The sequence below is a fragment of the Ascaphus truei genome, chromosome 5 (genome assembly GCF_040206685.1).
Source record: "Ascaphus truei isolate aAscTru1 chromosome 5, aAscTru1.hap1, whole genome shotgun sequence".
Lineage (NCBI taxonomy): Eukaryota > Metazoa > Chordata > Amphibia > Anura > Ascaphidae > Ascaphus > Ascaphus truei.
The window spans coordinates 82,645,712-82,673,218 of NC_134487.1; the positions used below are offsets into that span (position 1 = coordinate 82,645,712).

The 27,507-nt window shown below is 42.7% G+C and overlaps 1 protein-coding gene across 4 annotated transcripts in view; it reads left to right on the plus strand.

Annotated features, from left to right (window-relative positions):
• ANO6 (anoctamin 6) overlaps positions 1–27,507 on the plus strand; it is a 108,193-nt gene that overhangs the window by 35,475 nt on the left and 45,211 nt on the right. For 2 of the 4 annotated variants that reach the window (XM_075600122.1, XM_075600121.1), the window contains exons 2-3: positions 8,760–8,833; positions 12,011–12,148. The exons of 1 other annotated variant lie outside the window; for it this stretch is intronic. In XM_075600122.1, coding sequence (XP_075456237.1) covers positions 8,760–8,833; positions 12,011–12,148 — 212 coding nt within the window. Of the gene's footprint in view, positions 1–6,957; positions 7,007–8,759; positions 8,834–12,010; positions 12,149–27,507 lie in introns of those variants that run through there. One more of the 4 variants, XM_075600123.1, reaches the window with a different exon arrangement.

Genomic DNA, 27,507 nt, shown 5'->3' on the forward strand with positions numbered 1-27,507 from the left:
GTGAATCAATAGACTAACCCTCCAGGCGCTCAGAATAAGACATAGTCCTGCTGGTAAAAAAGTCTGAAATAGATCCTGAAACCCAGGCTATACACAACCGTGATAAAGTTTAGTATAGTGTACTGTCTTTTCCCCCAACCGGCTCACCTTGAGCACTATAGGGTTGGGACACGGAAAACTCACGTGTTATCCTTAGGGTTGTATGAACCGAGCCTGTCCGGTCTTCCAGCGTTGTGAATGCTACTGCTGGTAAACTTCTCCTGGATAGAGATGGGGTGCCTTTGCCTCACGAACTGCCCTCTTCACCGCCAACCCGACATCCGCAATAGCGGAGGGTGGTCACCTGACCGGCGGCATGAACGAGACTTCCGGATGACGTAACGGGAGACCCAGCAGACCAGCAGCGACTCAGCGTGCAGACGTGCAGTATAGCAATGTAGAAAAACCTCTCAATGAGAGAAAAAACGCCGCACAGCCGAAAATGAATTGGTGAAGGCTGATGTATGGGAATAAAAGAAGCTTTATTTGCACAAGGTGCAAGCGAGTCCTCTTCTTAAAAAATTGGGTAGGTATATAATAGATAGTATAACCCACTATCAGCCTTCAAAATCAGAACGAGGATAAATATCTTAATCAGCTTAGATCAATTCATATCAAATAGTCACATATATCCTCTGCTTCCAATATCTTCAAGCTGCCTGTAAACCATGTATAGTATACAAAACGGGTGAATCAATAGACTAACCCTCCAGGCGCCCATGGAGCTGTCCTGTCCTGTCATGGATGGCCCACTGAATGTGACATGTTGTTTAGAAGGAAATAAACGGTAACCAGAGACTATTCTGTCAGTCTCAAAGAAAACGAAACGTTCTTGACTGTTACTGGTGCATTGCAGAGAGAGGAGATACACAGGTCATGCCTTAGTTGGAGGACTTTATAAAAAAATGAGAATATCATGTGACATCATCTACTGTACATACTTAGAGATGCATATACTGCATCATGGCAAAAAGTCAAATAAAACCGTACAACATGCTACATGGGTAAGAGGTGCCGAGGACAGATTTAGATTTGTCACTCAAATCTAGGAGCAAGATGGTCATAATTAGTTTCATTAGGTCCGTCATAATCGCCTCAATCTATTGATACAAGTCATGTGTCTAAGTATTAGAGAGAGGAAGTTATGAGTGCGTTTATAGAGACAAAGACTTGAACGTCATTTATTAGGTTTTCTTTTCTGTCTGAAAGAGATCTGTGCAGAGGTATGCAAATGGAGACCATTTAGGGTGAAATTAAGATATGGCTTTATTGAGCCTGTCCCTTTAAACCACACAGCAAATAAAAATATACAAAAACAACAAACACCTATCCCTTTTTAAGGGCTAACTTACTTCTCCGGTCCCTCTCTGCAAGGCTGAGGGGAAGCCCCTTACCCACTTATCACCCCAAAATTCTCTCCGCTGTTCCTTAAAGCAGGTGGCCTTTCAGGTCAGTGGTGTTCAGGTGTGCTTGAGGGCCCAGCCTCTGGCAGGTTCCTGGGTCCTCTGTGTCCAGAACAAGGTCTGGTCCCCTTGTGTCTTGCTGTTAATACACAGTCTTGTGCATTCAAGACCCCTCTCTCATGTCAGCACCCTTATGGGCTGAGGAAAATCTTTCACCTGTTTCCAACAGGAGGTTTTTCCTTTTGACAAGGTATTATGAAAATCAGAATTCAACAGAGGTGTGTTTTGGACAAAATACATGAATTCTTATTTCTATGCCAGTGACCTTTCTGGGGGAAAACCCTGACATTAATGTACTGTATAGGGATTTCTATTTTATGTGTTATCCTGTTATTTTAAGAAACTGTCCTGCATTTACTGTAATTGCATGTTCTGGTCATTATCTTTTTCTGTAATCTGAAGCACTGTATTTTTTATATATATATATATATATATATTAAAACATTATTTAATAAGTGATGCTTTGGGGCTCCGAATGAACTGTTGCACGCTCTGTAGAGTAATTTACATTTTCGGACATATTTTGCTACAAAAGATGTTTGTGTTTAAGTTTTTCTATAGTAAACAGGGACCTGAGACCCTGGCAGATATATTAATTGACATGTTTTACATATTTCTTGGGTGGTGGAAGTGGATAGACATGATTGCAATTGAGTAAGGGGTTAATATTAACTCATTGAAAGTACCTTGCGGAGGAGAAAGGAAGGTTGGCTAGAGTAGCCGTGTTCATTAACCCTGGTTTCACATCTAAGTCACGTGCTCACTTGTGTGCTTTTCGTGACAGGAGATATATGGTGACAGATTGAGGGGAGATATTGTTCATTTGAGGGACCTTTGCGAATGCGGAAAGTGGGCCAGCTAGAGAGCTGTGTAATTAACCCTTGTCCCATATGCAGGTCACAGGTGTGCCGTACGTGACTATTTGCATTACCCTTGAAGGAATATATTCTTCTACTCGTATATATTTTAAAACCTGCTGTTATTTGAACGTGTTCATGATCTATAAATTCTGATTAAAATCTTCACATCATTTTCTCCGTAAATCCAACTATTTCGAAATAACCTTAGAAAAGGTTTATCATGCTGGTAATGGTAGAATTGGCTGCTTTCTTACTACTATTATCAATTCACTTGGTTGTGTTGGGTAAGCTAATTTACATTTTTATATAACTAAATATTGCTGAGTAATATATATATTTTTAGCAATTTGTGTGGAGTACTCTTATATAGTATCTACTATACATATTTGAAAGTCAACATGAGCCACTGGCTTTCACTTCCCGAGTTTTTATTTTTTTATACATGCTTGCGATTTGTTTAGTGGGTATTTAAGGCTATACTTTTCTTCTGTACCTTAAGACAGTGGTGCGCAAAGTGGGGTTGCGCAAGATTTTTCGGGGGGGGGGGGGTGCAGGTCGTTGCAGAGGCCCTGTGCTCTTCCCCGCGTCATTTAAATAAAATGCCGTGGGATCGCGTGAGCCTCTGCAACGCTATACTTACCTTGACTCTGCCGGCGTAACTCATGTCCATGGCAACATGGCGTCATGTGACTTGACGTCACACGCGTCAAATGACACTGTGGTCACGTCACATGACCCCACGGCGTCATTTGACGCCGCATCGAGGTAAGGGAGGGGGCGCGAGCACCAGCGGAGGGAAGGCAGGGGGCCACAGCTGCAAATGTTTGCGCTCCCCTGCCTTAAGAGACTTCACAGTGAGCTAAAACATTGGACTACAATAAATCTTTTATTTGGAGAGTGCCTGTCCCCATGACTTTGTAACAGTACCCTTGTGTACTGATTCACAGGGCACCCTTTACTGTCATTATTTTGGTGGAGTGGAGTACCCCCAGCATATTCCACAGCTCGGTACAATAGGGCCACAGAGTTAGGTATTTGGCATGTCATTCTGTTCATGTAATATAAGGACCAACAAGTGCAAACTATACAAAAGATACTGAGGGCCCTGCTCTTGAGAGGCAGAGTAGCTGCTCGTTGTGGGACAGACTATGTCTCAGGATGGTTTGGTTCTGCCGCACAGCAGATCGCAATAGGGTTAGAGGAGGGGGGGGGAGGGAGTGTTGATAATAGAGGCCAGATACGCTTCCTTCAAAAGTTGATTTTTCAGGGAGTTTTTACATTTCTGATGGTGTGTGTGTGACGGTAGGGGGTAGCCAGGCTATCAAAGGTTTAAGCTCATTTGGTTACCCCTGATCCGTGTGTTTGGGCTCAGGAGTGTCGGCTCCATATAACCATATTGTAAAATTATGCGACAATAAAGAATTTGTGTTTTTACCTTTCCAGGAGTGCCAGCAAGCAGAGATTGCTAGGCTATGAGTTTATGAGTTGGCAGGAGGTTTACAGAGAATGTGTTGTCAGAATGTGCCTAGCTAGTCGGGATCCAGAGTTGCTGGATACCCCAAAAATGTACCTGGGAATCAGGTCGAATTCCCAGATACATGGATACATATAGGCACATTGCTCCGGCAAAATCTCCCCTTGAAATTCTTGCGTGACTCACCACTAGGATTCCCTGCTTTAGCACAGACCAGAAAGGTAAACGGAGTACCCTGCAAACGTGTTGTGCGTCATTGTTCATGATATATTAAGGCAGGGGAGGGCGACCTTTTTCAGCTGCGCTTCCCCTTGCTCTTGCGCCCCCCTCACCTTGCTCTGCGGCGTCAAATGGCCGCATGGCACCACAGCATCATTTGATGCCGCGTTGTCATGGCAGCGCGTCCCTGCAGCTCTTCAGAATCCCGGTAAGTCAGTAGCAGAGGCCTCAAGCGATTCCCCCGGCATTTAATTTAAATGCCTCGGGGAAGAGCGCGGGACCTCTGCAACAGCCCCCCAGTTTGCGCACCGCTGTATTAATGGATGTAGCGGCAATGGGAAAATATTGCAACTTACCATTTTGCCAGTTGTAAAAAGGCAGAAAGATTTATTTATTTTTTTTACTCCCAATATTTGTTCATTAGGTCTTTCAGATCAACGTAGCAATTTATTGTGAAAGTAAAGAATACTTATACTTTGCTTTAAAATTGTAAGCATATACCTATTTATACTTCGTTTTATAAAATAAAAAAAGCCCTGTTTTTTTTTTAGTATATTATGGTTTTGATTTATTTTTAACTGTTGAGTCTTGTAGATCTACAAATATTTAAAGTGTTATTTTTTTTCTTCTTATTTTCACCAATAAGCATATTAGAATATCTGGTTTTGTTGTAGTTTCACTCCTTACTGTATATTCTAATAAACGTTCCACAATCTGCTTCTCCAAGTTTTGGTGCATTTGACATACGATTAAAAAACATTTATTTCACTCCTTCTCTAGCGAGATCTTATTCCTGGCCATAACAACTGAAAAGCAATGCGTATATATACTGTATATCCTTAGTTTTATGGTACAAGAGGAGAATACTCTCTGGCACTGGAATCTGTATATGATGCATTTACTGAAATGCTTTATGCTGATGCAAACTCTCACTAATTTGCCTTCTGCAGAACCAAAGGAATACTCGTGCACACCTAAACTTCAGTTCAAAACTGTGTGCTTTTATTCAAATGAACAGGATGAATAGTCATTAAGGCTCTTTAGCATTCAGTTTCCAACTTGAACAACATTAGTCATACAAAGATACAACTCAAAAGGCAAGGATATAATCCCACTGGGGAGGACCACATCAGACCATGGTGAAGTGAATAACACTTTGGGGCACCTGCATCATTTGCCGGTACGGGTTATCAAGTCAATGGGAATTAAGTTTGGAATGGGTGCAATAATGTGTTCTGGCACTTGATGCATGTGCCCATTTGTGTTATAGCACTAGGCATAAGATTACAAAACCTTCAATTTTTGGTTTTATTTTCAATTATACGCTAAAATTGGTAAATTCCGTGCATTATTAAAATTCCTGCTCTCCTATTGGTTAAAATTCCGGGCATTATTCAATCAGTAATGGGCTGGAATTTTTGGCACCCTGCCAAGTTTGCCAAGTTTTTCAGTTCTCATTCACAAAGAGTGAGATCAGTGCTCAGACAGGGGAGGTGATTGGACAGGGACCACCAGCAAGGCACTGACCCCTCCCCCACCCTGCCTGCAGAGAGCTCCGCACAGGAGAGTGTGGGGAAAGGTTTCGGTGTCTTTTGTGGGTGTAGAGGGGGCAGCAGAGTCTGTTTTCTTGGTGTATGTCTGCTGTGTGTGTTTCGTGGTTTTAGAGGGGGGCTACAGTGTGTGTGTGTGTGTGTGTGTGTGTGTGTGTGTGTGTGTGTGTGTGTGTGTGTGTGTGTTTTGTGGGTGGAGGATGCGTGCATAGTGTTTTGTTGGTGTGGGTTCACAGGGGGCTGCAGTGGGTGCAGAGAGGAGGCTGCTGGTGTGTGTTTTGTGGATGTACAGGTAGCAGTCTGTTTTGTTGGTTTGTGTGTGTGGATGTGGGGTGCAGAGTTTTTTTGTGTAAATGAAAAAATAGACAAGCACAGCTTCTATTAAAAAAACTGTATTACAAATATATAAAAAGATAATATCGCTCACTTACCATGTGAAAAACACTGGCGTGTATGGGGTCACTCAAGCACTACAGCCGAGGAGAAAGCCTTCAGCTGGTCCCAGCTGAAATCCACGTGATGGTTCCTCCGGTATCAGCGTCCAGCACTACGTCCCGGAAGTGACGTCACGCACTGTCACGAGTGTTTGCCTCCGTATTCACATCTGGCGTCAATGCATCAAGCAGTGGAGGTTACTGCTCTTTCTCCTTCCCCGTCTGTTTCAGTCTGGCGTCCGCCAAACATGGGGAACAGTGGTGTACCTGACGAAGCCGAGTGTGCGAAACGCGTAGGGCTGTTGAGAGGCACATTGGTGGTAGCTCAGAGCCACACAGTACACCACTGTTCCCCATGTTTGGCAGACGCCAGACTGAAACAGACGGACTGCATGCACTTGCTTCGGCGCGGCGCAACGTTGCAGTCACCATGGCCCTAACTATAAACGCAACCTAACTCTGTTTTGAGAGTTGTGTACAGTGTGCGGGTGTAGAGGTGGGGCTGCTGGTGTGTGTTTTGTTGATGTAGAGGGGGGGGGGGGGCAGCAGTCTGTTTTGTGGGTGTAAAGGGGGGCTGCAGTGTATCTGGATGTAGAGGGTGGAGGAGGGCTGCAGTGTGTGTTTTAGTGTGAATCTGCAGTTTTGTGGGTTTACAGGGGGCGTGTGTTTGTGGGTGTAGAGGGGGGGGGGGCTGCTGTGTGCAGGGCAGGAGACAGCTGGAACTTTTGTCCCACCAGTCAAGGGGCCTGGCCTCCCTGCCTGTAACCCTACACTCTCTGAAAGCACCCCGACCCTCCCCTTCCTTGGCTGCCGCTTCCCTCCTGCAGGACAGAAGTGCCCTCTCCTTTGCTCAGCCCCGCCCATCTGTCCCTCCCTTCTCCAGCTTCTTTGCCGGGCCTCTGCGGGACTGCTGTGCTCTGACTTGTGCTGGCCATGCTGCCCCAGCAGGACCTTCTAAGGGACTCAGGTAAGCCCACATGCCCCAGGCCCCCCTTATACCACCCTGCCAAGCCCCTTACCCTCTCCAAGGGGGAAGGGGACTTATTTGTGTGTGTGGAGGGGGCTTGTGTGTGTATGTGGAGGGGAGCTTATTTGTGTGTGTGTGTGTGTGTGTGTGTGGAGGGGGGCTTATTTATTTGTGTGTGTATTGGGGAGGGGGGCTTTGTGTGTGTGTGTGTGTGTGTGTGTGTGTGTGTGTGTGTGTGTGTGTGTGTGTGTGTGTGTGTGTGTGTGTGTGTGTGTGTGTGTGTGTGTGTGTGTGTGTGTGTGTGTGTGTGTGTGTGTTGGGCAGGGGGGAGAAATACATGGGGGGAGGGACAGGTTATGAGAAGGGTGTGTGTTCCCGCAAAGGCGTGTGTGTATATATAGAGGGGGGCTGTGTTACGTACAATTTCCTTTTAATAAACTTGCAGTACTGTAAAAGCAAAAGAATGTAGACAACCATGCTGATAAAAAATCAATATGACTACAAAAGTGTATCTTTTTTTTAATGAAAATTTTTTAAATAAAATTTAAAAAAAGCCTACATTTAGCCTATAATAGTAATAATCCCCTCAGAACAGGGCAATACTGGCCAATCATGCCCTATTCTTCAGGGATTATTATTTAAATATTATTATTATTATTTTGTCTGCAGCATTTGTATTTTTTTGTGGTTTGCAATACAGTACTACGTTTGCCTTAACTAATTTGACTTCTCAAAAAGCTGGTTTGTTCTACTTCCATGTAATAGGATCAATTCAACAGAAAATAAAGTTATTCTAAAAAATACATTTTGGGGGTAAAATTGCAGATATCTTAGAAATTCACACTAGTCATGCATAGCCTACAAATATCAGCTGTATAAGCAGAATGCTGCAGAACCCTAAGGCCTCGGGCATGGTCAGCGCATGCTGAGGCGCGCTGCTGCTCGGCACTGAGCCCCTGCAGCCGCAATGAGAGCGGCTTTAGCAGGGGCTCCCGCACGCTTGGGGAAGCGTGTGTCTGACGGAGTTTTGAAATTTGGCGCTCGCCGGAGCGCAGGGCCGGTCACGTAAGCGGTTCGCCCAATGAGGGCGAACCAGATCCGTGACGTCACTGGCCCGCCCCCGACACGCCCACGGATGGCGCACTGTGTAAGGCCAGGGAAAGCACCGCTTTCCCTGAGCCTCAGCGCGCCTCAGCACTGTTTTGGGCACTATGTCCCAGGCCTTAGGCCTCATCCAGGGTGGCGTAGAGTGGGCGGGCGCGCTCACACTGGCCGCGATGAAACAAATTGCGGCAATGTGTGTGGCCAGCGTGAGCAAGCGTTGGCGCTCAGAGCAAGCAAATTTGAATTTTCCACTCGCAAGCGCGTCACGTGAGCAGTTCGCCCAATGAGGAAATGTTATTACAAGACTAATTTGGTGGTCTTCTGAAATATGAATGTGACATTTTCCCTGATACTACCATTAAAACCTCCTATTTTATTGTATATTTACTGGAAGACATGTTTAGCAACATCTACACCCAAAATGTGGTTTATTTATCAACCTGTGATTGGGCAGATCAAGGCACTATTCCATGGATCCCAATGATAGTGTCATTTAATAAACACCCAATTACTCTACAGCAAAATGGGAGGGGATTTAAATCCATCTTACAATGCATAATCAACTAGTTGAATGTATTGGTATAGCAGCGTTAACCTCTTATTGAATTCATATAGACACCTCCATTTAGCTCATTTATTTCATTTTTAGTGTCGTCCGAAATGGAACAAAATGCTGTACAGACGTATGGAACAATGCAAGACAATTTTCATGCAGCGGATATGGTAAGTACTGGTTTTTTTACTATTCATAGTCTATGTAATCTTTGCCACATTGTTTTCTCTTGCATTACCCACCGCAGATCGTGATGGGTCAGATTCAGCCAGCGCTGGTACAGGATAGCGCACCGGATTTGGCGTTAATATCCGTTGGCTGGAATTGGGTGCTCAACTCCAGTCCTCCAACTCCCCCAACAGGTCAGGTTTTCAGGATATTCCAGCTTCAGCACAGGTGGCTCAGGGAAGCAGGGACGGATGAACCAACCTGTGCTGAAGCAGGAATATCCTGAAAACCGGACCTGGAAAGAAATGCGTTGAGATATCCGGCCAGCAGTATAAAACAAAGAAAAATATAATAATCATCAGTTACAAACATGTCTAGCGTTTTAGCGTGCTAATCATTGAGTTTCCTGAGGGTGTTGGAGACCTAAATGAATCTGGTATACCACCTAATAGTACAAAAGTGAATAGGCTCTTGCATCTTCACATCTGGACCTAGATAACCGGGTTCCTGGTAATGGTTTACTTTGTGTCCGCTTACTGACTGGAGACAGAGGGATTTTACAATGCACAATGCTTTTACTGTATAATTAATTATTGGCATGAACATCTATTTTGCTCTGCTTCTTCTGGCTTGGCTTTGTAGGCCAGATTTGTTTCACAGACGTTGCCAACCTTGGCATATAGTTTGTATGTCAGTTTATCAGAAAAACCTCATACAGAGCACATCCAGGTACTGTAGATGAACATTTCCTGATGCACTCTGTACAAGTAAGTATGTTGTGCACCAAAATTCAGACAAATACAAGGCAATCAAATACAGAAGGATATTCGATTAATACGCAGCAGAAAACATGGATCTATAACATTATACAATAATAATAAATATCTGCACTTATAAAGGTAATTCTGAAACGATGCTACTATTTAAAAAAAAAAAAAAAAAAAAAACGCAAAAAATGCAAGGGTAAAGGCACTTTGTAATACAACATTGAGATTTACATATGTTCTGTTGACTAAACATTGGCTTTTAGTTCACTGTTGCCAAAGCTTCCAGGACAAGCAGCTTGTCTGGTTTCTGATAGATAAATGTTATACTGTAGTTTGAAGTCCTACTCTGAGGTAAATGAAGCTTTGCAACTTTTGCAGCATGGATTTCTTTAAATAATTTAAATATACTCTATATAATTTGTTTCCATGGGAACTGTATGATGCACTACCCTTTACCTTTATAAACCTTTAATTAGTCTGAAATAATTCACACAGGACACAAATATATACTGTAAAGAGGTGGTAAGGCCGCAGCACAATTTCTGAAACCATTACAACTTTCATAACATTTAACCATTACATCATAAATTAACCACTCGCCTCCCAGACAGAGAAACAAAATGCATCAATAACAATGGCTCTGCCACCCAGCCAGAAACGTAATAACAACCGCACCAACCAAGTGAACTATTCTGAACATCCAGACTCAAAATGAACCCTCGTACCCTGTGCAGTGAAAGATAAAACAACTTTAAAAAATAAATAAGACTGATTTCCAAGTTTACTCATATTCATTTAGGGAGTTTTTATGCACTCTGAGTGCAGACAGATGATGTTGGGCCGATCTTGGATTTTTTTTTTTGTCTAGTGTACATATTTTTGCCGCCCTTATATATTTAACCACTATTAATAATTATAAAAGAAAAAATGGTTCCTGGCATTCAAAGGAGCAGAAAAATATCAAGGCAAGATTGTCATGAAAAGCTATGTTTCCATTATTTAACCTTATTAGACTGTCTGACTGTCTTTGAATTATTTTGCATATCACCCTGTCGGCACCTACCCCCCATACATTTATTAGGCTGAGCGAGGGCTTTCTGGCTCCCATGTGGATATAGTTTTTCTAAGTCCAGCAGAAGGTGTTGCACTTCCTAATTCTTCACATAATCATGTGCAAGTTGTTTTGGAGACATGAGTTGCTATGTACAGTATAAAGATAGTGTGTTCTGTTACAGAAATTGCTTCATCAAAGTCATGTAAATAAAAATAACTGCCATTTGAGAATGGGTTGGTATTTCATAGTAAATAATTTTTTTATTTTGAAAACTGTATATAATATTTCATATTTAAACTAACATATGAAGATTTTTATATAGGTTAGGATGTGATAAAGTATATAGCATTAAGGAATGTAACTTTTTTCAACTTTTTTTTATTGAAAAGACCACATTACAAGCACCATTTTAGCATTTTTTTTGTATTGAATAAAATGTGAAACAGAGACGAAAATAGGGCTTTGATTTTTTTTTTTTACATTGTTGAGGTCAGGATGTGAGCACTTTCCCAAGCCTTCAACTTCCTGTTTTTGAGATTCATAGGAGTTATTAATCAGACGTGTACAAGTGCAGATTGGGAAAACTCCCAATAAGTTTGTGTGCGTTAGTGCCCCAGTCAGATCACCCCCACGGAATCCTGACTATTGGTATTTTCCAGAATGCTTCATAGAAGAGTGATGTGTACAAGCAACTCATATGTGCATTTAACCCCTAGAGTGCCAGATGGACCAGCAACGCACTGCAGTTAAATAAAATAAAAGAACTGTAATCGGGTACAGTGATTTTTATTTTTTCTAATGAAACGGTAGGGCTTTGTCATGGTATAAAAATAGTGCTTTGGCATTTTTAGTCCTATTTTCTGTGATTTAATACTGCTGGCTTAGCTTACATTTGACAAACTAACTTTACAGTGCACCAACTTTGAGTAGCAATGAAAACCACAAACATATTGGACTATTTGCTTTAAACTCGAAATACCCAAATATATTGGAATTGAAGAAATACTATGACAGTCATTCCCTGTTTTTTTTTTTCTTCTACCTTTTGGAGAAAAGTTAATTTTGGATGCTCATGCAAGAACATTAAGTAGTTGTATTACCCAGCGTAAACTCGGCACCATCATTTCAGCATAACCTCGGGAAAGCGCTGTAAACCATCCTTTTATTATGAAAGAGACTCTAAAAGCTGGGGGGGGAGGAATGAAATGCAGCTAGATACAAATAAAACACGATTGGCATCAAATTAAATTACTGAACTTGATTAGAAAAATGAAGTAGGAAGTATTAAGGATATACGTGGTGTGGTTTAATATATTACAGAAAAACAAAATGAAGATGCATTTTGTACGTGTTTGCAGGTGGAATTTAATCAAAATCCAGACTCTTTACACTTCAATGATGGTCAGAGGCGAATTGATTATGTTCTAGTCTATGAAGATGAAAGCAAGAAAGAGCAGACCAAGTACACGAAGAGAAACGTGCACCTAAAGCAGATGGTGAGTTCCACTCCTGTTTCTTTTTGTTGTTTTGGCTTCTGACCGTTCTCCGTAAGTAATCACTTTTTTCCAAATCCATTATGTTATGTACACTACAATATTTGTCTTGTCTTGTTACTCTAGTTTTCATAATCTAAAAGCAATAAAGTTTTATTAGTAACGTTTTTGATGTGTAAAAGTAGAATTTTTAAATTGAGGTGCTGCTCAAAGCACAATGTTGCACATCAATTATTCCAGGCTGCTCCCAACGCCACCAGCAGAGGGTGGAAGGGACAGATACATTTCATACCTGCAATGTGTACTGGCTTCCTCTGCAAGGGCAGGTGTTAATCGTGTGGTCACTGTGTTCTTTACTGAAAGTCAGAACACACATGCTTGTCATGCTCATATAGTGCTTGCAACTTCAAAGACTGGTGTTAAACTGTCAAATATCTAGGGAGTTGTATGTATGTATATAACCTGGGTCCCCTGTTTGTCCCCTTACCTTTCCATAGGCTGGGGAGAGTGCGGGGGGATGCGCAGTAGCAAGTGCAAGTGTCGGCCATTAGGAGTATAGCACAGCAGGGGAAGTACATTCCCCAGAATGCTGTAGGGGATGATCACGAGACGCAGCACAGCCAATAGGGCTGAGAGATGCATGTCAGTTAGAATTCTGGCAGTTGGAGTGTCTGACAGTTGGAGCCAGGACAGAGAAAGGGAAGGTAGGGTCTGGGTGTCAGTGGCACCCAGACTAGGCCAGATTAACCCTTTAGGTCCAAAATAGTCCCCACTCACCTAATCAGATTGTGGCTGCTGCAGGGAAACCCCTAGCTAGGGACATTTCCCCTGTAGCTGTATACAGTTAGTGTATAGTGCCATTTGAAGACCCCGCGCGGCGATTTGCGGACTGTGGCCTGGGGCCGGACCACCACCGCACTATCATAGACTATCAAAGGTGAGACCCTCCTACCGGATGGAGTTCACCCCACGCAGAGGCAGTGGCTTCACTGACATCGACGTCGCTGGATCAGTGGATCCCTTTTGCTTTTCGGCCATACCCGGGTGCTTGAGCACCTGGGCAGGTACCTCACAACGTGCACCAACTATAACACTTTCAGTTACTGTGGGCAGCGCTTTCGCACACATTGGGTTGGTTGGCTCTTGTGGACACCAGGGGGGTTGGGTGCCATGGGGCACCTCAGTACTTTGGGGAAATCCCATCAGGGGTGGACCCTACGGTTAGAGGGCACAGTGGGGCTACGGCCATGCGAGGCCTATATTGTATATGGATTAGTGATATACCTCATTTTACCTGTGTTCAGTAAACTGTGTGTGATCTTATTGCATTGGGTCCTGTGAAGGGGTTATCTGGTGCTGTCCGGATCCCTCACAGGTGGAGGCGCTGTCACCAGACGGATTAAGTACACCCCTGCCTCCCAGCAGCGGAGGTTCAGGCCTCCTGTGAGCCACAGGTAAAGCACCACACACTTGGTAGCCGTCACATTTCCAGTAGGGTGAGGGAAACAGTGCTACATGTATGTATGTATGTATGTATGTATATCTTTATTTATATAGCGCCATTAATGTACATAGCGCTTCACAGCAGTAATACCCATGAAAATCATAAACAATATATAACAAATAATACCAATAACACATAATGGGAAGAAGTGTTTCAGATATAAAAGTGACATTTAGGAAAATGAGTCTCTGCCCCGAAGAGTTTACAATCTAATTGTAGTGAGAGTTGATGTCAGGCATCATGTTGTGATATGGGATTTTAGCGTAGGCCAGAGGTGTTGGGTATAAAAGATTCGTGTCTGAGGCTCACAAATTAGATTCATCTTGGGAATACACTTGTATGTATGTGAGTGAATATCCGTTTTCTCCTCACAATCCCCTGGCAGAAGCTATTAAAAGACATTTGGGTTGGTTCCCAAGGCTTTGTTTGGCAATGTATAGGTTTTCTGTTTTATTCCCTTTTATTTCATAAACTGTCTGTGGTCTTATTTTACGCTGCTGTTTTGTCATCTTTTTGTATAAGCACTGTAACTAGTTTGTTGTATGTATACCTTTTTACCTTATTGGCCCGAATATAGTGCTATGTATTTTTCCTAAAAATGTCCTTCCGAAAACTGTGCTTGTATTATATGTGCAGCCTAAAACCTTTTATTTTTCATGTAGAACACCTTCAAAACATTATGGTCGTATTATGTGTGAGGCCGTACTATATTCGGGCCAATACGGTATACAGTGCCATTCACGTACATAGCACTTCACAGCAGTAGTACACGTGACATAATAATCTAACACATAATGGGAACAAGTTCTTTAAGACCTTAAAAGTAACACTAGGAAAAGGAGTCCCTGCCCCGTGGAGCTTACAATCCAAGTGTTACAGTAAATGTTACATTTATTCCGCCTGGCCTTTGAGATTTGAATTGAACATGTTTACCTTTAAAGGGACGGTCTTATTTTAGGAAGCATTTTACCATGGGCATGTTCTTACTGACCTGTGAGGGGCAAAATAACTGGATGACCAGTTTGCTGTTTAATCCCTTTTCACACGCATCCATGTGAGCGAGTGCGTACATCACAGTTGGTCATATCTCCTTATGTCAATGTTTTGTCTCAATCCCTCCCCCAGTTTATACAGACATTACAGACTTTATTGCACCCGCGGGTGAAATAGGATGTTAGCCCCACCCTTTTTTCATGAGCAGCTGATTCAGGACTAGAGCCGCTTCTCCTGCGGTTGCGTGGTTTATCTCCCACAGTAACGTGCCAGCAAGTGCAATAACACCTGCTACTGTACATCTGTAGCTCTCATGCCCAAGCGTCTTCTCTGTGACAGATGCACTAACAATGGATAAGGTTGTTGGGGAGTTTTATCTATGGGTCTACAATTGTGTGACCCACACATTTTTCTAAATCTGTATATTACTTTTAACTGAGCATTTTCAGTATCTTGTACAAATTATTCTATTCATAGTGATAATCATTTGGACCATACCACCATATTATTAGGAGTTGGCAATGAGTGGATTTAGTCTTTAAATTTGCATGCACATGTAGTATACTTTCTAAAGTATGCTTTTCTCTTGCCCCGCCTCACTCTAGCTACCTCCCTATATATCTCTTCTCCCCTTTTCATCCAAGCCACTTGGGAACCTTATATACAACCGCTTGACTTTCTCTCCTCCAACTTCCTGTTTGACTCTTAAGCACTCTGGCTTCTGCCTCTACACTCCACTGAGACAGCACTAACAAAAGTTGCCAATTACCTACTCACAGCCAAGTCCAAGGGTAATTTCTCCTGTCTCTGCTAACTTACTGTTAATCAACCACTTTTCTGGTGTCTCCTCTTCACTCCCACTTTCTTTTGGGCTCCAATAAGGCTCTGTCCTTGGATCTCTGCTTTTCTCACTCTATAGTCTTTAATGTTCACCAAGATAAGACGTATAGAATGAGAAGAGCATACTCTTTTGGCTTTCAATATAATTGCTATGCTGGTCACACCCACATTTACCTCACCTGACCCCCACATTTACCTGACCTCCTCTCACTCTTGTACCATGTAACCATCTGTTTCTCTATATTCTCCTCCATGATGTCCCACCGTTACCTGAAGTTTAACAATATATCCAAAAAAGAATTACTAATCATTCCCTCTTCCACTGCCATCCCTACACCCAACTCTCCCTCACTTTCAATAACCCACTATCTCGACACCTCAAGCCCACTGTGCCATCTCCACCTCCAAAATACCACTATAATATGCTCTTTTCTCACTCATGATGCAACTAAATTCTAATTCACTCATCTTATCCCACTTTGACTACTGAAATCTTCTTCTCCGAGTTGGCATTCCCATCATCCACCTGTCCCTACTACAATCCATCCAAAATTCTGCTGCAAGATTCTACCTCTCACCGCTCCTCTTCTGCTAATCCCTCCTACACTGGCTTCCGATATCCTCTAACATAAAATTTGAAATTTTGCCTCCGATTTACAAAGCTCTCAACAGTGCTGCCCCCCCTTACATCTCAGCCCTCCCCTTCAAGTACTCCAGTAAACGCCAGCCAGCCTTTATTACCTCCTGCAACTCATTCCTCCAATACTTCTCCTGTGCTCCACCATCTCCCTGGAGCTCCCTACCACACACCATCAGAGACTCCCTCAGCTTTCAGACGTTTAAAAGCTCCCTGAAACCCCAATTTTTAAGGAAGCCTTTCTGTCATCCACCTAACATACACACCCCATAACCCAATATGGACAAACTGTGCTTCTGCACCAAACTCCATACTGAGGCATCCTCTGTCCCACAATGGGCAGCCACTTTACCTTTTGTTCTTCCTTCTAGATACTGTAGTAATCTCTCAGGAGCAGGGCCCTCTACCTTCTGTATCTGTTTGTGCTTATTTTCCTTTTTGACTATGTAATTCTGTTTTAAGTCATTTATCATTCTGTTCCCCATTATACCGCGCTACAGAATATGTTGGCGATTTATAAATAATAATAACAGTAAGGTCACATATATTATACCCTACAACGAGTTCTCCGTTTGAGAACATTGGTGAGTAAAACTTATTTATTTTTTTGTAGTATTTAAAAAACTTAATTAACCATTGCTAGATAAGTGGAAAAACATCCTTTGTGTTTCAGATATTTAGCTTTAAAGTAATTTGTGCTATTTGTGGGTAGAGTATGTGAAGTTGTATGCATATGGAAAGAGGCAAAGAAGGTTTCAAATAATGATCTTCTTACTGTATTTAGTTAACTGTTACTAATCAAGCCCCATGTGTTCCCTATTTGCTGCTGGACGTGGATTGCATGATTCATTCATTTTATGGTCACATTCCAATTTCACAATCCTAAATGTTGTGCTAGATCCCAACAATTGGAAATGTTAGAGGGATTTCTGGCAACAAAAGGCTATATTGTCAGTGTTTCCTTTTCACTGAAACATAACTTTAAAAAAAAAAAAAAAAACAACAATTCTAAATGAATCCTTTTAACATAATCTGCTAGGAAAGAGTTAGGCTACAAAACATTCTTCCCAAAACTCCAGTTTTGCACAAAAGATGACCGATTTAACTTAAATATTTTAATATATGGAGCTTTGTTTAAAGCAGGGCAATTGTTCTACTAAATGAATCCCAAATGTTAGTCTGTTCCATAATGCTTGTGTGCATCGAAGTGAATTAGCTTAGTGTTTAGTAGAATGAATTATGAATGAGGCCCAAAGGCTATTCTGATTCGGGCCTCTGAGTAGTACTTTAGATCATTTTGCTGTAATGAGAGAGGGGCTGGATGGAGTTGGGTTGGCGGTTTCTGAGGCAGAAATTCTCTGAGCCAGAAATGTAAGCCATCTCTTCAGTTGTATCACACTGATCTACAAGAGTGCAAACACACTGCATCAGTGCAACATTATTACATTATACTTTACAAGGAAGGTCTTCCCCTTTAAATGGTGTTAACCTTTTCATTTAACACCCATCTACAGCACTTATTCCCTCACCTGCTGTCTCTGTAAATTTCCCCTCAAACCTCTTAGATTATAAGCTCTTCGGGGCAGGGATTTCCTTTCCCATTGTCTGATTTTTGCTGCACTTATTGTATTTTTAAAATTCCCTGTACTGTATTCTTTGTGAAGCGCTGAGTACACTTTTGGCGCTATATAAATAAAGACATACAATACAATACAAAAACTAACTACTGTAGGTTATTTCACAAAGGTGCCCGGCTGCGAATCTGGTGCAATCTTTAGCAAAGAAAACAATCTAATTTGATTTTTAAATGGGAAATGTTTTTGGTAGCACAAAAATCTATTTTTCTGCCCCAGAATTACAGCTGGGAAAGTTTGATAAATGCAGGGCCGGACCGTCCATTAGGCGAACACCTAGGCGGTCGCCTAGGGCTCTAAGGTCCTAGGGGTGCATCAATAATAATCGCAGCCCCGATAGCTACGCCCAGCGGCGGATTTACAAATCCACGACCCTTAGGCACTTGCCTGTGCCTGCCGCCCTGTGCCTGCCGCCCTGTGCCTGCCGCCCTGTGCCTGCCGCCCTGTGCCTGCCGCCCTGTGCCTGCCGCCCTGTGCCTGCCGCCCTGTGCCTGCCGCCCTGTGCCTGCCGCCCTGTGCCTGCCGCCCTGTGCCTGCCGCCTGTGCCTGCCGCCCTGTGCCTGCCGCCCTGCTTCTCATTCAGAATCCAGCGTACAATGGGATGTCGCGCAGCTTCTTGTTACCATGGTAACGCGATGTCATGACATCATTTGACGCTGCGGCGTCACCGTTGTCATGGCAACAAGATGCCGTGTGATGTCGGTTGTGACGTCCGCAGTGTCATTTGACGCTCGATTTTTGAAGGAGAAGCATGGCGGTAGAACGGAGGTGGCAGCACAGGTAAGACAGAATACAATACAATACAGGTAAGACAGAATGGGGTGCTCATTTTAAGTTTCGCCTAGGGTGCATGAAACACTTGCGCCGACTCTGGATAAATGATGACCTAAAGTAATTCTTTCCTGATTGCTGCGATGGACAATCGTTCCTTGGATTCATGGGTACTCGCAGCAGGGCCTCCAACAACAATTCCTCTCTCTCCTAAGGGTCCAGATCCTCCTTGTGGTGTGAGCTCAAGCCGCATGGTCTCACACAATGTCCCAGTACTGTGGCCTGGTCCCAGGCCGCAGATCGCCGCGTGGACGTCCGTCCACCGGTACAGTAGTACAGTAACTAGTATAATGGGAAGCGTCCCTATCTGGAGCCTTCCCTACAACACTGACTTTGATATGGCTCAGGGCCTAACTGGGGACAAGGTCTAGGCCTAGTCCAGGAAGCTAATGCTCCCTGGACACTACCTGTCTTCTCGGTGCCTTTCCGCCCATGGAGGATATCCTATCCCTCCTGTTGCCAGAATCCCATTGGCTGGGACAGTCCCATGTCGTAGTCCCTTCCCCTGAGGATTCTGGGACATGTAGTCCCGCTGCTGCATATGCAGAGCCTTTCTAAGGCCTCGTCCAGGGTGGCGCTGAGTGGTCACGCTCGCCACGATGAGACACATTGCACTTAGCTGCTTGCCGAGCAAGCAAATTTGAATTTGCTGCTCGCAAGCGCGTCACATGAGCTGTTCGCCCAATGAGGGCGAACCAGCTCCGTGAGGTCATGGCCGCGCCCCCAGACGCGTGCGCACCTAGCCGGCCACGAATCACCCGGCCGAGCAGGGCGCAGCGCATGAGAGCCAGCGTGCCCGTTTCCTACCTGGCCGAGGCCTAAGATGGCAGCCGCACTCCTGACACTGCGTATGCGTGCCTCGCTGCACTGCGCATGCACACCTAACCAACATGGACGCCCCAACACTCCAGATCGCGCAGAGCTCCGGCCAAACAGCTGAGCAGTTCCCCCGCACCGGAGGCAGGGTAGGGTCTCAGCTACACATGCATTCAGTGTTTGATATTGAAATCTTCAAGTAAATTAACATCCATGTTTTCTTGAAAAGAACAATTTGTTTTTGTTTTTCTGGTGTAACCTTATTTTCTATCATTTTGAGGGGCGCCGCTGTTCACTTTAAAGCCCTTGGGATTGTTAAATGTCCTTTTGTGTTTTCTAAAGATGACAATAGCATAACAGAATTCGGCATTCCGATTTTAGTACATTTAAAAAACTGTTTGTTCTTGAAGATAAATACTAAAATAGTACAAAAATGGTGGTGACGTCAAATACATCATAATATCTTCAAAGATGGTTGCGTAATTGTTCTTTTCCTGAGTGGAATCCTTCTGTCTAATCTTGGTATCCTGATGTTAGAACCTGGTTCTTCCTCTCTCCTGGTGTTAACCATTCTTTCTTCTCCTCAGTGTAATCCTTCTCTCCTCACTTACACTGCAGATTCAAACCTAATTACAATATAATAATGTAACTGAACTGGAATTTTTACAGGAGTCAAAAGTTCCCTGGAAATATTTATTTTGACCCCAGATATTTCTATAAATAGTAATAATGTATACATGACATACAGTACCAAAGAACAAAACAAGGCACATCGCACAGGCCGTTTGTTTTTCAATGAGTCAAGATGGATACTCACACGTTTATCCAATTAAATTTAGAAGTGTTAAACTGTTTTTATTTATTTACATTTGTATGAGACAATGTAGTTACAGTATATTATGTCTTGACCAGTTGTGAAACTTTTTAACATATATGTATGAGTTTGTGTTTCATTAGTTCTTTGTGTCTCGTCATGTAAGTTCACCTGACCACTAAGAGTTAAAAGTATGGATCCGGTTATAAGATAACCAATCTGGGGTCACTGGGGACCCATATCCCTGACAAAGTAGCCCATTCTGTGTTATGAAATGCGTAGGGTGATTTGTGTGCGCAGAAGGGCAGGAGTGAGTTCTGATGGATAACAATATGTTCTTGTATAGCGCTGCTAGTTTTACGTAACACTTCACAGAGACATTTTGCAGATACAGGTCCCTGCCCCGAGGAGCTTACAATCTGTCTTTTTTTTTTTTTTTTTGTGGTGCCTGAGGCACAAGGAGATAAAGTGACTTGCCCAAGGTCACAAGGAGTCGATACCGGGAATTGAACCAGGTTCCCCTGTTTCAAACTCAGTGACAGTCAGTTTCTTTTCTCACTGAGCCGCTCCTTCTGGATGGAGCTGAACCAGAGACCGGCAAGGGACGGTTTCCCACAAAACAGCTGAGAGATGCTGTGTGTTAAGAACTGCCGAGTCTCAGCCAGATCATCCCTCCCCTCCTCCCCAGACATTGAGCGCTAGTATTTTTACAGCCATTGGTTTATTCCCCTTAGTGATTTCTAATCTGGTTTGTAGTTTTTATTAGTTAGTTTTTTTTTTTTATATATATATATCTACATTAAAGTATCCATTTTTATCAGCATAGCCTTTTTTCCCACTGGTTTAACTTGGGGGCACTCCATTCAGGGAGGAAATACCCACGGAGCAGCGTTTTACAGAGGGATCATCAGAATCCCATACATGTTTTCCAACAAGACTTTCTATACTGTATGTGAGTATCCATCCTTTATCCACTCTGTTTTCTCATTGAAGAACAAACAGACTGTGCAATGTGCCTTGTTTTTGTTCTTGGATTCTTTTTCTGAAATTCAGATCCTGACCAAGTAAAGAACCAGGCTGAGTCATCACACAATTCTCACATTATTTGAGGTCAGGGCCGCAGGCAGATTTCCCGGGGCCCAGGACTAAGAGTTAGCCCCCCCTCCCCCATGTCAGCGGTCTTGCGAGACCCCCATCATTTCACACCTCACGAGCCCCCTCTATTCCCCCCCTCTCCCCATGCATTTCTCCCCTCTCTACCTCACTCTCCCCACTCTAACTCAATCCCTTCCCCCCCGCCTCATATGTATTTCTCTCCCCTCCATCTCACTCTTATTCCCTATTTTCCTCACCCCCTCTCTCCTCACTCCCCCATCAAGTACCTCACTCTCACTCAATTCCCCCTCCTCACACTTAGTCCCTCCCCCCCTCCTCCGACACACACAATCCCCCAAAAAATACACACCATACCCCCACACCTCCAAATACATATAACCCCCTCAAATATATAAAAAACCCACCCCCAAAATACATTTAAAAAGAAACCCACCCCCCAAGTACAAAGAAATAACCTCACCCTTCAAAGACATTTTTTTTTTTAAACACCCCCCAAATAAATTACTGAAGAGCTTGTTGGTATGTGCTCCATGACAGGCCGGACAACCGGAAAAGAAATATCCACTGAAGTAATAAAGTGCGTGGGTGATAAATTGGGAATAGGTTTTGCAAACTTGGTGGCCATTTGTACTGATGGTGCACCGGCAATGTGCGGAAAACATGTTGGAGCGGTTACTCTTATTGAACAATTTATCGGTAGACAAATAACCAAACATCACTATATAATACATCTTCAGGTTCTGTGTAGCAAAGTTTTGATTATGTAATGTCAGTGGGAGTTTCTATTGTTAACTACCTCCGTTCTAGGGGACTCAAACATAGGACATTCTGAGCTTTTCTTGAAGAGGTAGACGCCGAGTGCAGCGACCTACTTTACCATACCGAAGTGCGGTGGTTGAGTCGAGGACGAGTGCTCCAGCATTTCGCTGCTTTAAAAGAGGAAGTAGCCAAATTCTTAGAACAAGAACCAAGACAATTTCCTGAGCTTGAAGATGAGTCCTGGAATCATGATCTTTTCTTCTTTTGTGACGTAACAACACATCTAAATAACCTCAACATTCAACTTCAGGGTAAAAATAAGCTTATATTTCAACTGTATGTAGCAGTGAAGGCTTTGAAAATGAAATTGAAGCTTTTCAGAAGTCAGCTGTTGAAAGGTTAAATGTGTCACTTCCCCACTTGTGCACAGCATATCCCTCAGCACAAGCACACCAAGCTGGGACAAAAATATGCTATGAAAGTTGATGATCTGATTGAAGAATTTGACAGAAGACTCACTTTGTCTAAAGAAGAAGACATTCAATTGAAGATGATTGAAGATCCCTTTTCAGTGGATCCAGCAGACTTGCCATTCCAATTGCAGTTGAACGTTATTGATCTTCAGTGTTCGACAGATTACAGAATTAAGCACAGAGAAAGCAGTCTCCGCTGTCCATACTTCTGTAGTATTCCTGCAAAGTACCAAAATCTTATTGAAGCTGTAATGAAAACGTATAGCATTTTTGGCAGTATCTACATTTGTGAACAAACGTTCTCTATCATGAATATCAACAAAAACAAACAATGTTCTTCTCTGACTAATGGCAATTTGAAAGACTTTTTTAGCTTAAAATGTTATTGAAAACATAATTTTACATACATGGACATACAATTACACATAACAAGTAAATCACAGATTTACAGCAAGAAGAGAAAAAACAAAAGAGGAGGCGGGGTACACACCGTGGGGAGTGATGAATAGGGGGAGAGAGGAGAGGCTTTTTCGGTTGTAAGGTGTCCTCTCATTAGCCAGCATTTTCACGATTGTGTGTTCATGTGTAGGGATTTCTTTTGGAAGACATTTTGAAGACGTCTACTACAAATATGACCCCGCAATACAACAAGCTTGTTGCTGAAAAGAGGTATAATACCTTTCATTAAGTTTGTGAGATGATTAGGAAATGAGTTAATTTGAATTACAGTATTTTAAATGTAATTTTGTTTTAATTAAACATGGTAAATAAATGTATAATTTTGAATACTAAATGCTGTTTTACCTGTGCGGCCCAAATCTGTTTTCCTTGGAGCATTTCGGCCCTTCCCACTTTACAAGTTGTGCAGGCCTGAACTAGAGACATGTCTTTGGACATTTATTTACTTATGCACTTTATTGTTAATCACTATTTGTGTCACATTACTGAGGCACAGGTTAGTGTTAGCGCTATTTGTATGTTCTTTTTCCAACATTATATACCCATATTTTTTTATTCAGTTTGTAGCTTTTTAATATCAATAAGAAAGCTGTGGTTTATAGTTCAACCCTGATAATAATGTGTCTGTGAATTTTGGTCAGGGCAGAAAAAGATCTGAAACCAATATTCAGTATGCTTTGAAGCCTTTGTTTTATTTTTAATGTAGCTTTCCAAACATATTGAGTAGAGTCCTTAATGATTCAATGTTTTACTACTATGACATATGATGTGTGCAGCTATAAGAAACCGGTTGTGCAGCATTCCATAGAATCTTTCATCTTGTATCATACACCCTATAGGTACACACACTGAAAACACTGCCTTCTGGTTTAAAAGGGATGGGAGAATATGTAGAAGCCCATATCTCCCAGCCAGCTTGTCCACATTCAACTGCAGGTCAACCGCTGAAAAGACTGTTCCCTGATCCAATCCGGTTCTGAAAGTGACAAACGCCACCACAACTAGGCACCTAAAGGGTAGCATTATCATTGGCATTATGAATACGATTTCTATTTTCAAGATAGACAGAAACGAGATGTTGTTTGGTGCCATCTCCAGAAACAACAGATCCTCTGCTTCATGTTTCGTTTTCAGTTTGATTGAATAACATTTATTTACATTTGTTATATTTTTTAGATATTTTTTTTTTTTTTTATAAACCAACAGGATTTCACTTTTAAATCAGACTCCCCATCCTCTGACTGCCCCTCTTTTAAAGGAGCAATCTAAACTGTTTTTATTTTCTTTTGCATAGGATTGAAGCAAACCCCATTAATCTCAGCTCCATGAAAGCAACGCTTCCAGAGATAGAAATCTCCAAAGGGGGTGTTGCTATCTCCTGCAAGTTTTAAAGTTCCTGTGTCATGTGACCAATAGGAAGCCGTACTGGATGAGTTCACAGCTTCCTATTGGCCCGTAGGGTGCTGAAGCTTTGAAAGCGGCCATTATGTGAACCCTGGTTGCCGAGCCGGAGTGGCTGTCGGCACCCCCTACGGTGGTCTGTATTTCCAGAAGCAAGGTGTCCTCAGAGCTAAAATGAATGAGCTTAAAAAAAATAAACATTATGGAACCAAAATGGCCAGCTTGGATTGCTTCTTTAAAGTCTGCATTACTTTCAATAGTTTAGCTTATTTCCCTAAGGCTACGCACCCTTCTACCCTCCCTTCTTCAGGATGCCCTTCCAATTGAAAGTTAAAGTGGAAAACCCAGACCTCCTTATAGCAGCGGAGGCTTTAAAGAGTGATGAGTAATTAGCTGGTAGCTCTTTATGGCTGGAGATTGGATGGAGTTTGTCCAATTTCTCTCAGGGTGGTGTTGAGATTTGACTTTTTTCCTCATTACAGAGTATGACCTAAGTAACTATAGTTATTGCCGTGTAGCGCTAGGATTATGGATTTCACTCGTCTTTTTCACTGTCACCCCATATTTATAATGTCCCAGACTTATGTACATCATTCAGTGTGTCTAGGTGAAAAATGTATCTTCAGTGCTGAAGCAACACTGATGCTTGGCGTATCCAAAGATAAGTAAATATCTATCTTGATTCTTGTACAAGCAAAGTGCCGAAAGACCCAGGAGGAAAGTGGTAGGGTCAAAGGGAGAATCACCCCAGTGAAATGAGAGATTTTCAATTGTATTGCAGTATACTTCAATTGTGTTTCTGGGCTGAACCACCAATTATCTAACATTGTTCCTTTGCCGTTACATTATTTCTAATAAGGCTGAAGCTATTTCTAAAACTTTCCTATAGCTAGGTTGAGAGGAGATGCCATCTGTACAGAAGTTTATGACCAATTCAGTTTTTAATAGAGTAGTGTCGATATGGAGATCTTCAAGTCAGCAGCTAAATATCTGCCCAGTTTTCTTATACAATAGTTCCCTGATTTAGATTGTAAGCGCTTCGGGACAGGACTCTTTTCCTAGTGTTACTTTTAACTATCCGGCTGCTCCTCCTTCACTTACCGTGCACCCCAAAACTGGAACATTCTACCGGAGACTCTCACAGCCACCACCAGTCTAAGTTCTTTCAAAACAAAAGCTGTCTCACATTTTAATCTGTCTGTAACTGTTACATGCGCCTATAATATATATTATCTCTAATTGTGCATGCAATGTCTTGTATATAATGTATACCCTGTTATGTAACTATGTATTTGTAACCATGTATTATTTGTCATCTTAACTCTATGCCCAGGACATACTTGAAAACGAGAGGTAACTCTCAATGTGCTACTTAGGTAATAATCCCCGAAGAACAGGGCATTACTGGCCAATAATGCCCTGTTCTGAGGGGATTATTACTATTATAAGCTAAATGTAGGCTTATTTAATAAATAATAGACACTTTTGTATAGTTAAATAGATTTTTTATTAAAATAAAATGGTAAATACATGAAACCACCTCTATATACTCTTACACTGCAGATATCTATATCCACACACTGCCGCCCCCTCTGTGTGTACACACACACACACACACAGCAGCTCAACACACACAAACTGCTGCTACACACACACAACAGCACATCACACACAACACAGCACCTCTACACACACACACACACACTGGAGCACTCTAGACACACAACACAGCACATCTACACACACAACACAGCACCTCTACACACACACAACACAGCAGCTCTACACACACACACACCACAGCAGCTCTAAGCAAACCAACTCTGCTGCTACACACACATGCTACACCCATAAACACTGCTACTGACACACACACACACACACAGTAGCTCTATACACACACACATCAGCTCTACACACACACAAACTGCTGCTACACATACAACAGCACAACACACACACACACACACTGCAGCCACAATAAAAAACGCAGCCACTTACTAAACTTTGCACTCCCCCCCCCCACCTCTACACACAACACAGCACCTCTACACACACCCCACACACACACCACTGCACCTTTATACACAACACAACACCTCTACACACAACACAGCACCTCTACACACACACACAAACAGCTGCTACACACCCTTCTACACCCATAAACACTGCTGCTGACACACACACACTGGAGCTCTATACACACACACACAGCACATCTACACAGATATACAACAGCACAGCACACACACTGCTACTGACACACACACAAACTGCAGCCACAAAGAAACTGCAGACAGCCACTTACTTCTTTGCAGACCCCCCCCCTCCCCTCCCGCTCCCCCGTCCCCCTCCCCTCCCCCAATTCAACTGAATCTGCTCAGAAAATCTGTCAGCTCGGGAGGGGGAGGAGTCAACCCATGGCTGATACGTCCTGACCAATCCCCTGCCCTGTTTCAGATCTGTTACTTCATTCAGACGAATCCCCTGCCCTCAGCTGTTCTGAAAGCTGATTGGCTGGAAATAAACACATTGAAAACTACACATTGCAAGCTGCTTAAATTCCGGGCATTACTGATTGGATAATGCCCGGAATTTTAACCAATCAGAGAGCAGGGTTTTCAATAATGCCATGAATTTTACTGCTTTAGCCTATAATTCCTGGTAAAACATTGTATAAATAAATAAATAAATGTTGAGTGCTTATTCTCATTATGTGTTCTATTATTATGTCACGTGTATTACTGCTATGAAGTGCTATGACAAAAATATACACAAAGCGCACCAGGGATTAGTGATTAGCTCAAAATAGAGTATGATAATAAAATCTAATTATAAAAACTGGAATTTGTAAAAGTCAGTTTATTAAGGGCACGAGAGCAGACGGGGGAGAAGGGGGGGGAGCAGTCAGGGGGGGCGCAGACTGAAAAGTCTGCGCAACCCTACTGTACCATACAAGAATGTTGGTTCCTTTTTGTTTATTAAAGTACTAGCTGAGAGACCCGGCGTTGACCGGGATGTAAATGCGTAATAGGTAGTATTATTTATAACTCGTGGAACAATAGGTGAGTATTTGTTGTAA